At 43.0% G+C, this 12,268-nt stretch overlaps 1 protein-coding gene across 2 annotated transcripts; it reads right to left on the reverse strand.

The window, feature by feature from the left end:
- Nucleotides 1-510: 510 nt before the first annotated feature.
- Nucleotides 511-11,784, reverse strand: LOC128328287 (radial spoke head protein 6 homolog A-like). Of its 2 annotated transcripts, XM_053258125.1 has the most exons (6): nucleotides 10,940-11,770; nucleotides 9,306-9,540; nucleotides 7,612-8,370; nucleotides 3,389-3,530; nucleotides 2,162-2,279; nucleotides 511-873 (listed from the first exon to the last, which is right to left on the reverse strand). In XM_053258125.1, exons 1-6 carry the CDS (start codon nucleotides 11,569-11,571, stop codon nucleotides 642-644), a joined length of 2,118 nt encoding a protein of 705 aa, XP_053114100.1. In that variant the 5' UTR covers nucleotides 11,572-11,770; the 3' UTR covers nucleotides 511-641. The 2 variants fall into 2 exon arrangements, with proteins under 2 accessions (XP_053114100.1, XP_053114101.1); XM_053258126.1 differs by lacking the exon at nucleotides 2,162-2,279 and having other exon boundaries at nucleotides 10,940-11,784.
- Between the last annotated feature and the right edge of the window lie 484 nt (nucleotides 11,785-12,268).

A 12,268-nucleotide genomic window follows, 5' to 3' on the forward strand; every position in this document is an offset into this window, starting at 1 on the left:
TTAGTATGGAGAGCATGACTCCACTTCAGAAACTGACTGAAGCACCTGTCATTTTCTGGCAGTGATAGAAGTGGAGTGGTTGGCTTCGATCACCACCCCCCACCCAGAACATTGCAAGAATGTTGCTGGGAGCGCAAACTGTGCTCCCAGACAAGTGATCACTGGAGAGCCAGGACAATATGTCCTGGCCTTCATGTATCCCACAGTGCATTGTGTGCTAAGCATGGTACATTGGGGGATTCCCCCAGGAGACGGGCGTGCACTCTAGGCGCCTGTCTCTGTGATCATGGAGCCTGGGTTACGGGAATACTCTGCCTTAACCCAAGCTAAAAGCTACAAAGCTACACAGCCTAGGCAGTGCTGCCCAACTGGAATCTGGCTCACTCCCAGTGATTCTCACATGCAGCCTAACCCAGGCTGGGTTTCTCTAGCCTGGGTTAGGCTGTGCATGAGAACAGCCTCAACAGATATTATTTTCTAAAGTTAAAGTATCAGTCCAGAACAAAAACATCAGAAAACACTTCTTTGTACTGAACTCAATGGTATCTATATGTTCTTATGAAACTGTGCTTATTCTAATACATTAGTAGAAAAGTGTACAGAGTCTTTAAAAAAATACAACAAATCTAGCACTTTGGAGTTTAATCATCCTCATCTTCATCCTCATCCTCCTCCAGCTCTTCCATTTCTTCAGCTGCCAAAGCCTCCTCTTGTGCAGCCTTGAGTGCCTGCTCTTCTTCAACAGTTGGATCAGTTGTTTCTGTGATTTCAGGTCCACTAAGGTACTCATTCTGCACTGGAGGTGGCAATGGAGGAGTGTAATTATCTGGACTGTATTTGTGACCCCAGCCAATGTAGATATTATCAAATCTCCTAAAGGAAAGAGACAATAAAAATTGCTTTTTTTCAAGGTTTAAGGTGAGTACACTACGCCTGATGCATGGCAGTTGCTGAAAATTAAACCTCCCATGATTCCTTCTCATCTCCCTCCCACAAGTTTAACTAAAGCAAAACATGATGTGACAGTGCATTTCTCTACCCCCAGAAGAGGAAGCCAATTAAATTAAGTAAAGACAGAGTAGCTCACAAGGTGATAGCATAATGTGATGCAAGCTTCTCCCAATTAATTGATGAGACTGAGATAATGGGATGGCACATTGCAGCCTAGGTGACACAGATATGCTGGCTGCCACCTCCTCCTTCTCCCATATTTGGTGAAAAAGAAACTGCTCGACATGACTTTTTAATATAATTATTTATGGCTTTGCCTCTAATATAGCTGAAACTAACATCACTCATTTGAAATCCATTATAGTTTATTAATTGTTATACTTAATGGGGGATGTGATGAGGAAAATTACTCAAAATAGTCCCATTGAAATTAAAAGGACAAGTTAGTCCTAATTTCAGTGATACTATTTTGACTAATTTCCTGCATATTAGCCATGGTTTTCTTTTCATAATTTTTTTTTCTGAAAGAAAAAAAAATGGGATGCATAAGGTAGTAGCAGCCCATACAGTTCTTAGTTGTTCCATTTTAATGTTAGCAAACACATTTTTTAAACACCCTTCATTAAATATTGGTTTTTTTAGAACCCTAAATTAATGATTTGTTAATCTATAATCCATGATCTATTTCAATTGGCAGATCCCCAGATCTGTGCATATAACTCAGTTCAGGTTGACCTGCCATCACTCTGGGGTGTTAAATGCAGCATCCAGGACCATCCTTGCCACGGTAGCATTTTTGCTACAGCCACAGATGGGAGGGACCCTATCCTTCTTAGGACTACCTTGACGCATGTGCTGTGGCTACTTATAAGAAGAGGGAGAGTTAGAATATGTATTGCATTATGTTAAAGTATATTATGTGAATCTGGCTGAGCCATGATAATTATGTGTATTAAATGAACCTATACGTGTTTTCTCAGAAGTAAGCCCTATGGACTTTGACTGCAGTGGGACTTACTCCTTGATAAGTGTGCATAATTTAGCATTAATAGGGATTTCTGCAAACACGTAAAAGAGTATGAAAGCCAACCTGATTTTAAAAGTTGATTTGGAAAACTCTAAAAAAGAAATGTTACAATAACAGGAAGAAGTAACAAATTATGTATTTATCCTGTTCATCAAAGAACCTAAGTCAGTCTCTGCTACCCACCTGCCAATAGCAAAGGAATATGCTCCAAGCCACAAGTTGGCATAAAGAACTGCGAGGGCATATTGAGGAACCAAGTTTGTTGATGTCTCCGCCGTCCATGGAGGGGTGGTCTGGATGTCTGTTAAAAAATATACTTAATTTAACCAAACTGGTTCTTGGCTGTCTGAGAACTATTTGGTTGGCAAATATGAAACAGTTTGTCCATGTGCCAGACTACATGTGACGTTAATCATATCATTTGTCCTTCTGTTTTTGTTGCTGTTGTTGTTAACTATCAGTTGGAGGGTGGGGTGATCAAAATCAGGACTGTGGTGGGAGAGGAGGGAGGTTTTAACACTTCCCTACATCCCCTCCTCATGGTGTCAATCCTGCTCTCACTCAAACATTCCACAGCTGATATTTAACAAAAGGTTTTTCTCATAATGTTGAAATGCATATGGGAACAATCTCTGGAGTGGTTTCTGAACTTTCTTGAAACATCTGTGAAAATACAGTGAGATAATACTGACATTCTCTGTGGAGAGAAAAAAGGTGTCCCCAGGGCTGCATCTGGTGATGTTGCATTTGGTGATGTTGTCTGTCTGATATAAATGTGTTAAGACCTGAGAATTTCATTGATTTTCACACTTGAGAGAATCTATCTACATCCGTCAAATGTACATTGGGAAGCAATCCTGTGATGTAGGTTTTATGCAAAGAACATAGGAATATAAGAAGCTGCTTTATACTGAGTCAAACCATTGGTCCGTCTAGCTCATTATCATCTACACTGACTGACAGTAGCTTCTCCAAAATTTCAGGCAGGAGTCTTTACTGAACCTGCCTAGAGATACCAGAAACTGAAACTGGGACATTCTGCAGATGCTCTACCATTAAGCTTTGGTCAAGTGAGCTAATGACTTTTATAGATGTCCTAGAAAAAGCTAGTATAGATTAGTAAAGCTAATCACTGAGTTATTAGATTTGGTTCAATGGCAAAATTTGTAGCTGTACATAAAATGTACATCTTGCAACTGGAGTAATGAGAAATGAAAAATATAGCCCTTTTGCTCCACCAGAAGGTTCACTATAACAATTAAAATTAGCATGTCACTTTATGTTAGCAAAACCATGTGCTCGGTTATCTGCAGTCCCAAGCCAGCACCTGCTTTCCCCACTGTACTGGCCCCAAACTGCATCTTCACTATACCTGCAAAGAGTAATGGATTAGCTATGTGTGTCCTCTACCTGCATCTTCAGAGAGTGGAGTGAGAAGTGGGGGTCCTACTTCTTGCTGTGACTCTTCTTGATCCTCTGGTTTCTCCTCTTCCTCATCCTCTTCTTCTTCTTCTTCTGATTTTTGATAGGGATTAATCCAGGTACAGCGTCCCTATATTCAAGGGACCAAGGATACAAAGCAAGATTGGTGGGAACTCACTCAGTATAGTACAGGTGAAACTCGGAAAATTAGAATATCGTGCAAAAGTCCATTAATTTCAGTAATGCAAATTAAAAGGTGAAACTGATATATGAGATAGACGCATTACATGCAAAGCGAGATAAGTCAAGCCTTAATTTGTTATAATTGTGATGATCATGACGTACAGCTCATGAAAACCCCAAATCCACAATCTCAGAAAATTAGAATATTACATGGAACCAATAAGACAAGGATTGAAGAATAGAACAATATCGGACCTCTGAAAAGTATACAGTGTACTGTGCTTGACTGGCCAGCAAACTCGCCTGACCTGACCCCATAGAGAATCTATGGGGCATTGCCAAGAGAAGGATGAGAGACATGAGGCCAAACAATGCGGAATTGCTGAAGGCCGCTAATGAAGCATCCTGGTCTTCCATAATACCTCATCAGTGCCACAGGCTGATAGCATCCATGCCACGCTGCATTGAGGCAGTAATTGCTGCAAAAGGGGCCCAAACCAAGTACTGAATACATATGCATGCTTATACTTTTCAGAGGTCCGATATTGTTCTATTCTTCAATCCTTGTCTTCTTGGTTCCATGTAATATTCTAATTTTCTGAGATTGTGGATTTGGGGTTTTCATGAGCTGTACGCCATGATCATCACAATTATAACAAATTAAGGCTTGACTTATCTCGCTTTGCATGTAATGCGTCTGTCTCATATATCAGTTTCACCTTTTAATTTGCATTACTGAAATTAATGGACTTTTGCACGATATTCTAATTTTCCGAGTTTCACCTGTAGATAATGATCTTAAAGAAGCAAAAGAGAAAACAAGAAGCTAACATTTACCCCACAAAATTCCCAAAGTGCTGTGGGTAAACTGCTGGTATTTTAAACTGTTTCATTCCTCGCTTGATCAGCTCTTTCATACTTAACATTCTTCTGCATATAAACTGAGACCTGATGAACAGTGTTAAATCTAAATACTATCATCATTCAGGGAGAGTGTCCTTTAGGAAAAAAATCTGTCTATAATTCACAGCTGATTACTTAAATATGTCTTCCTGCATTAGAATTCTGGTAATATTTTATGTTTCTTGTTCTACTGCTCTGAAGTAGTGTAGAGTTAATTGCTTCATAAAAGCAGAGGCTATTCTACTGCAGATCAGATCCCAAAGGCTACGCCAAATGCATAGCAATATTAGGCAAAATTCTTCTTTCCCATACAACTCCATAAGGACCTTTATAATAGCCCTTAAAGAGGACCGAGACCATGCTAATTATTGGTAATGTGATGATGGTAATGTGATGACCAATATAATGGAAACCACTATAATTCAAACCACTATAATTCAGTACAGGCCAGATCCCACAGATAAGTCAATGGTGTAAGTAGCAGTGCTAGCTCCATCTATGCTGCTTTGTCATTCTGTTTATCAGAAGAGAATACTTCACAAGAGATGCATGTAGTCCAGTCATTGGGCAGACTGCTTAGCCTTTGTCCTGAAACTTCAAGCTGAGGTGGCAACTTGTGACTCAGAACAAGACACATCACTTTTGTGACTTGCTTATGGTGTTGCGAGAAAGGAGCAAGCACAACAATGCCACTAAGACTGGAGGGGAGCCACAGCCCATGATAACTTAGGGAGAGCTGTGGCTGCCAAATGTCAGTTCCCTGGAACCTGCCAAGATATGCCCCATGTGGCTGCCCCCCATCCTATATCCAATATCTGAAGAAATAAATCCTTCAACTCCTAAATGATCTTCAGCACTTAAAAGTAAATTCAGGGGTTATCTGAGGACAGCCATTCATGTAAACAAGCATTTAAACACTTTCTCTAGCACACCAAGTCCCCACACAGCTCTGTATTGGTATGTGGCCAGCTCACCAAGCCATTTTGCATTGATGACAGAGAGGTGGATTTACTTACTTTTCCACTGGAGAGAGCAGAGTTGCAATCCTATACATTTAAGAGTACCTCCTATAGAATAGAGCATACAGCTTTTTGTCCTGGTTGCAGCCAAAACAGGAGTACAGTTTCATCAGGTTGTTTTATAATAACCCTTAAAATTGGCTAGCAGATTTCCCCTTTCCTTTACTCTACATCTGGCACTGTTTGTCTTCTTGAATGTTTGTTGCATATTTTTACTTCCATCGTTTATGACGGCTCTTGACCCTAAACAATCTTCTTTGGCTGTAGGCCGCCTGCACTCTGGCTGAATGGAGCAGGATGTGGATTTGGCTTCAGGCTCTGCTTCTGGTACTGGCTACCATGCACAGGTTGCCATTTTTGGCTCTGGTCTTGCTTCTACTGAGGGAAGCCACAAGTGCTTTGGAGATGAGCAGACTGTTAGAAGTCTGAGGGTGCAGCATGGAGGGCCAGGACCTATATATACCACCCAGGGCTCCTTGGAGGAAAGGTGGGATATAAATGTGATTAAGAAATAACAATAATGTTTCATTCCACTTCATAATAACTCAAGGCAGCTTACAAATAATAAGTTGTCATGAACCCTGTCACCTATTGAGATCATCTGTAGAGGTCCGGTTAGAGTTGCCGCTGGCTCATTTGGTGGCGACTCGGGACCAGGCCTTCTCTGTAGCTGCCCCGGGGCTTTGGAATAGACTGCTTGTTGAAATAAGAGTATCTCCTTCTCTGCTTGCTTTTAGGAAGACCCTCAAGACATACCTGTTTTCCCAGGCTTTTAACTGAAAAATTTAAAACTATTTAATGTGTTTTTATCTTGGGAGATTGTTTTGTTTTGTGAATTTTAACTCTTTTATTGTCTACATTTGTTGTGTTTTCTAATTTGTACAGTGCCTAGAGATGTAAATATCAGGCAGTATAGAAATATGATAACTAAATAAAGTCAGACAAATCTTTTGTTGCAGTCATAAAATATCAGATTAAAAATCAGCGTGCAATAAAACCACAATCCAGCCATTTAGAGACATGGGCCTTCTGAGTGGTGTAACAAAATGCAAGAGAAGAACATTGTGCAGAGATGCCCTATTTGGAGAAGAGGAGCTACGCAGGCTTTTTATGAGAGGCTGTTCTGTGCCCAGCTCTGCTTTCACATGGGCAGGATGGCAGTCTAAGTAAATATTTGTATTGCTATGCTAAGTTCCTTATGCAGTTGGGCTAACACAATGCTATGAATAAGGAGAGCAAAAGCAATAAGCCTCTCCAATCTTGACCGTTCCTTCCAATCACAGAGAAGATTTCAGTGGAACTACTAGAAAAAAGTACAGTTGAAATGGATGGACTGTACAGCTCTGTTTCAGCCAGCAATGCAAATAAATACTGGCTGACATCCTGACTATTGGTATGCTTGTGCAATTAACACAGTTGTGCTAATGCAAGAAGATCATGTAGCTGTACTAAATTATTGACATTTTCAGCAATGTGTTATTTATTATAAAGTTATCAATTAGTTATAGTGTTAGTTATAACGTTTGCTATTTTGCAAAAGTTCCCTTTAAAACAGTTGAGGTGTATCACAAATTGTGCACCTGTTGGACGTGGCAGGAGAGCTGGTCTTGTGGTAGGAGGAATTGTCCCCTTTGCTAAGCAGGGTCTGCCTTGGTTTGCATTTGAATGGGTGACTCCATGTGAGCAGTATAAGAGGGGATGGGGCAACTCTGGGAAGAGCAAAAGGTCCCAAATTCCTTCATTAGCATCTCCAAGATAGGGCTGGGAGAAACTCCTGCCTGTAACCTTGGAGAAGCCGCTGCCAGTCTGTGTGGACAATACTGAGCTAGATGGATCAATGGTCTGATTCAGTATAAGGCAGCTTCCTATGTTCCTAAGTGCAAAAATGTTTGCACAAGCGCAACAGTGGAATGAAGTTGGAATACATGCTCCAGAATTAGTTGAGTACCAGTTTAATGCTGCAGTAGTGCAAACAGTATACAATTGGTCCCTGGGCAAACACAATGTCCTTGTGCAAGTGCACTATTAGTTAGGATGTCAGCCACTGTTTTCACCCTGCGATACCATCAGTACTACTGTGAGATCAACTTAGATTTCTACACATACCTGCATTAGAATATTCTGTACATGGTGCACCCAGTTGGAAAAAGACTCCACCATCTCCATCACAGATATGGGTTCGAAGTCAGGATTTTCTTCATAATTGTCTCTTCCAGCTCCACCCTCTTCTTCTTCATCCCCTTCCTCCTCTCCAAACTGATAAAACCCCAGTGGACTGATCTGGGTTGCTGCTGATATGCGAGCAATCTGAGCCCGTAAGTAATTAGACTCATTGCCTGGGAATGGCGGGTAGCTCACAATGGGGGCATCTAGTTTCCCTGTGAAAAACTTCTTGATTTTCCTGGCATTCACGATGTGTGCAGGGGTCACCTGGGGTAATCTCGCCCAGGGCTTGCCAGGCTCATTGCACACAAAATAAGTGTATTTATTAGTGCCAGTCCGGTTTTCTTCTTTTGGAATTACCGGCGGTGGCTTGAAGTTGGGCTTTGGTGGCTCATCTTTTTCTTCCTCTTCATCCTCTTCATCTTCTCTAATCTCACTCCCTTCTTTTATACCCTCCTCAGGCATTTCTTCCTCCTCTGCCTCTTCCTCTTCCTCTCCCTCACGGAACTCAACTTCAGCTACAATGTAGTTTGCTTCAATACCAAAAATTTTGCCCCAGAAGCGACAGGTTTGTATTGGATGTGTGGTGACCAGTTGTTTGAGGGCAAGGAATATATGGTAATATTCTTCCAAGCTCAACCCAATTCCAGTCTGTTCAAAATAATAGGCTGTCTCCATTACGTTGGGCAAAGGCGTTTCTGGCTAAGGGAGAAAAATATGCATGGATTAGACAAGTAAAATTATAAATTGGCCATTGTGGCTGGGGATGATGGGAGTTGCAGTCCAACAACATCTGACCCATAGTTGGGAACTCAACTATGGGACATTCCACTTCATATTTGCAATCTGCTTTTCCTTCCCAAAGGAATTCCAAATAAGTAAACGGCTTACTTTACAAATAAGTAAACAGTAAATAAGTAAAATAAGCAAGCAGAAGACAATTCATGCAACAATGTCAGGGCAATATATCAAAATTGGATATAAACAAATTCACAGCAAAGCAAAATCAATGATACAAAAATCTACTATACTCCTAAAAGCCAGTTCAACAACAGTTAATTCAACAATGGGCTTCGTTTCAGTACACAAAAAACAGTATAATGCACATTTCAAAATCAATACAAAACAGATAGTTTCAGAGCCAATAAGAGTATTAAAAAAACCCAGTCAACAAGAAACATGAATGGGATGAAATTGCAATAGAAATTGGATTTTTAAATGATTCACAAAGAATTGGAAATTAAGATAAAATGAAAAGACCAGGGTTTTTTTTCCCTATGGCCTGTCTCAATCTCAACTAGTTTTTCTTTTGTGAATGTATTATGTGTGACATGTCTGTCTAGCAGGGACCTGCTTCTTCTAGAAACTAACTAAAGCCTGAGAATCTTTTGAAAACAATTTAAAGCCTTTGAATCTGGGCTGGCTGCTTCTACATTTAAAGCAGTATATTCCCCTATGGTTCTATATGTATGTCTCTGCTACAGAGCAATGCCAAGGCTCAAGGACACAGGGCAAGCCAAGCCAGGTATATGAAAAAATACACATACTGTAGGAGAGAAAACAATAGGTCTTGAAAAGGAGACAATTTCCTTTTCAGGAGGCATTTTCCAGTGAACACATGCTACACAGTGACTCACCATTTCCTCTTCAATTTCTTGATCTGTTCCCTCTCCACTAGTCTTCTGGAAGAGAGTCTTATACATTTCAGCCAGCTCAAAGGTAGGATGTTTCTCATATTCATCTCGAAGGGTATCTAATTTCTTCTGGAACCGAGCACACTTCACATCCTTACTGATGTTCTCAATTATATCGGCTGGGTTTTCAGGCCGCTCATCCAGGATCTTGGTCAACATTTCAGCAAGATGATCATACCTGTCAAATTAAAGAAAGAGACCCCCCTCCCAAAAGGAGATGCATTAGTGGCTTGCTACAGTAAATTTTCTAAGGAACTGGTTTCCAGGGGTGATCCTTTCATGAGGAGAAAGGGAGGAGAGCTGGTCTTGTGCTAGCGTGAACTGTCCCCTTTGCTAAACCCTGGTTTGCATTTGAATGGGAGACTACATGTGTAAGCACTGTAAGATATTCCTTCTGAGGGGATGGGGCTGCTCTGGGAAGAGAAGGTTCCAAGTTCTCTCCCTGGTGATAAAGCTGAGAGAAACTTTTGCCTGAAACCTTGGAGAAGCCATTGCCAGTCTGTGTAGACAATACTGAGCTAGATGGACCAATGGTCTGACTTGATATAAGGCTGCTTCCTTTGTCCATGCATATAAAAAATAAAAAGACTTCTCAAAATGGCAGAACATTGCTGTGGAGATGGTAACTTGTTTACCCCCTGCTCTCACTGCCTCCCTGGAATTGCCGTCACCAGAAGAATACTTGCAAACGCAAACCTGTTTTACTAGTATGAATAAGTAAATAAAAGCACTGCATTTAAGTGCAATTGAGTTGGAGTTGGGGCTGATGGGAGTTGTAGTCCAACAACATCTGGGCAACCAAGGTTGGGACCCCTGCACTAACACATCTCTTCTTATACAGTATTGTATGTTTGTGAGCTAATTAAATAATTTGTAAGCTCCCCCAGGAGCCAATCTTGCAGAGTATACAGAAAAGCAGAGTGAAAATATGATGAATAAATAAAAACATATGGACCAAATATTGCTCCTGAAGGGCCATTCCAAAAAGGCTGAAATATGAAAGGTCACTGGCTACAGCTAAATAAGCTATTTTCACCCTACCCTGTGCATTAAATTACATATAATCCTCAACGTAGTGTATGAAATTAAATCATGGCAGAGTCCCTTCAGGTCACTCATTCCTTGCCAATTCTGTTCCTATCTTTCCTTCCATTCCACTTTATACCAACCCCAGCACAGTGTCTTTCTAGCTGCTGTTGCTGTTTATTTTTACATTTATATCCTGGTCTCCTTTCTTCTGATGAGCCCAGAATGCTGTACATGATATATTTATTCTCAGGACAACCCTGTGAGGTAGGTTGGTGAGGCTGAGAGATGTGAGAGATGAAGCTCAGAGTCACCCACTGAGCTTCATGGCTAAGCAGGGATTTGAACTCGGGTCCCTTGAGTTGTCGCCCAACAGTCTAACCACTACACCACAGTGGCTCTCGACTATACCACCCTTGTATTTCTTTGTAGACTGTGTGTCCTTTTGGGAGAGGGAACCATTTTCTCATTCCGTTTGCTATGTAAACCACCATGAAAACTTCTCTCTCTCCTGAAACAACCGCAATAAAACTCTTTCAAAGCCTACTCACAAGCTCACGCCAGACTTGACGCTCGTTTTCAGCAGGTAGGCCTTAGCATTCTTTATTGCCAGTGCTCTGGGCCCCGGATCAGCAACCTGGTCTTCGTATAAGTTGGCCCCGAGCTGATAAAGCCCATATCCGGGCTCATGTGTTTGATAAGGGCCATGCTCGGCTTCAGACAGCTGAACCTGGCTGCCCCTTGCCGTGGTCCCATTGAAGCTCCTTCTGGCATCTGGTTGCTGCTGATACATGGCTGGGTCTTGAGGCTGAGGAAAGTTGTCTCTCCCCACAGGCTGCCAAGGGATGCCTCCTCTTGGCTCCTGTTGAATGCCACCCCTCTCCTGGAAAAGCTGGCCTCGTGCCTGTTGAAGCTGGTAGAGGGCACCTCTGGGTTCTTGATCGTAGACATTCAGCCTTGGCTCCTGGGGCGGGTAGATGCTTCGCTGGGGCTGGAAGGCTGGCTGCTGCTCTTGATAGGGAATGTAGCTCGGCTCATCAGGGGGCGCTGGGCCTTCTCCAGGTTCCGGCTGCTGGCCGCTGCCCTGCCGAGCGGGGCCCTGGCTGGGCTGCCGAGCGGGGCCCTGGCTGGGCTGCTCGGGGTTCTCCCCAGGCTCAGGGGGTCCTCCAGGAGGCTCTGCCATGGGGCTAGAGTGGGTGGTGTACTGTGTGGGGACTCGCTCTTCTTCGCCGAGCCTCGCCGGTCGCTGCAGCAACGGCTCTCAGCGCCAGCAGCAGCAGCAGCAGCAGCAGGGGCGTTGCTAAGGTAAACCTGACACCGTTGCTAGGGCGAGCGGATTGGCGGCGACGCTCCTAAGCTCGGCCCAGGCAAGGAGGAACCGGGCTGAGGCCAGGAGGGGCAGCTCGCGGCGGCTGCAAAAAGAACGGGGAGCAGGAGCAGGAAGGGGGCGGGGGGGAGGCGCCCCCCGGCTCTGCAGCATACGAGGAGGGAAGGGGTTTATTGCCTCCTGCCGCTTAATAGGCCCACCCTAGTAAGGAGGAGAGCAGAGCTGGTCTTGTGGTAGCAAGTATGACTTGTCCCCATAGCTAAGCAGGGTCTGCCCTGGTTGCATATGAATGGGAGACTTGATGGGTGAGCACTGCAAGATATTCCCCTCAGGGGATGAAGCCGCTCTGGGAAGAGCAGAAGGTTTCAAGTTCACTCCCTGGCTTCTCCAAGATAGGGCTGAGAGACATTCCTGCCTGCAACCTTGGAGAAGCTGCTGCCAGTCTATGTAGACAATACTGAGCTAGATAGACCAGTGGTCTGACTCAGTATATGGCAGTTTCCTATGTTCCACCCTTTCCAGAAGGTGCTGCTGTGCTGTGTCAATCAAATGT

This window comes from Hemicordylus capensis, chromosome 5 (genome assembly GCF_027244095.1).
Source record: "Hemicordylus capensis ecotype Gifberg chromosome 5, rHemCap1.1.pri, whole genome shotgun sequence".
Classification (NCBI taxonomy): Eukaryota; Metazoa; Chordata; class Lepidosauria; order Squamata; family Cordylidae; genus Hemicordylus; species Hemicordylus capensis.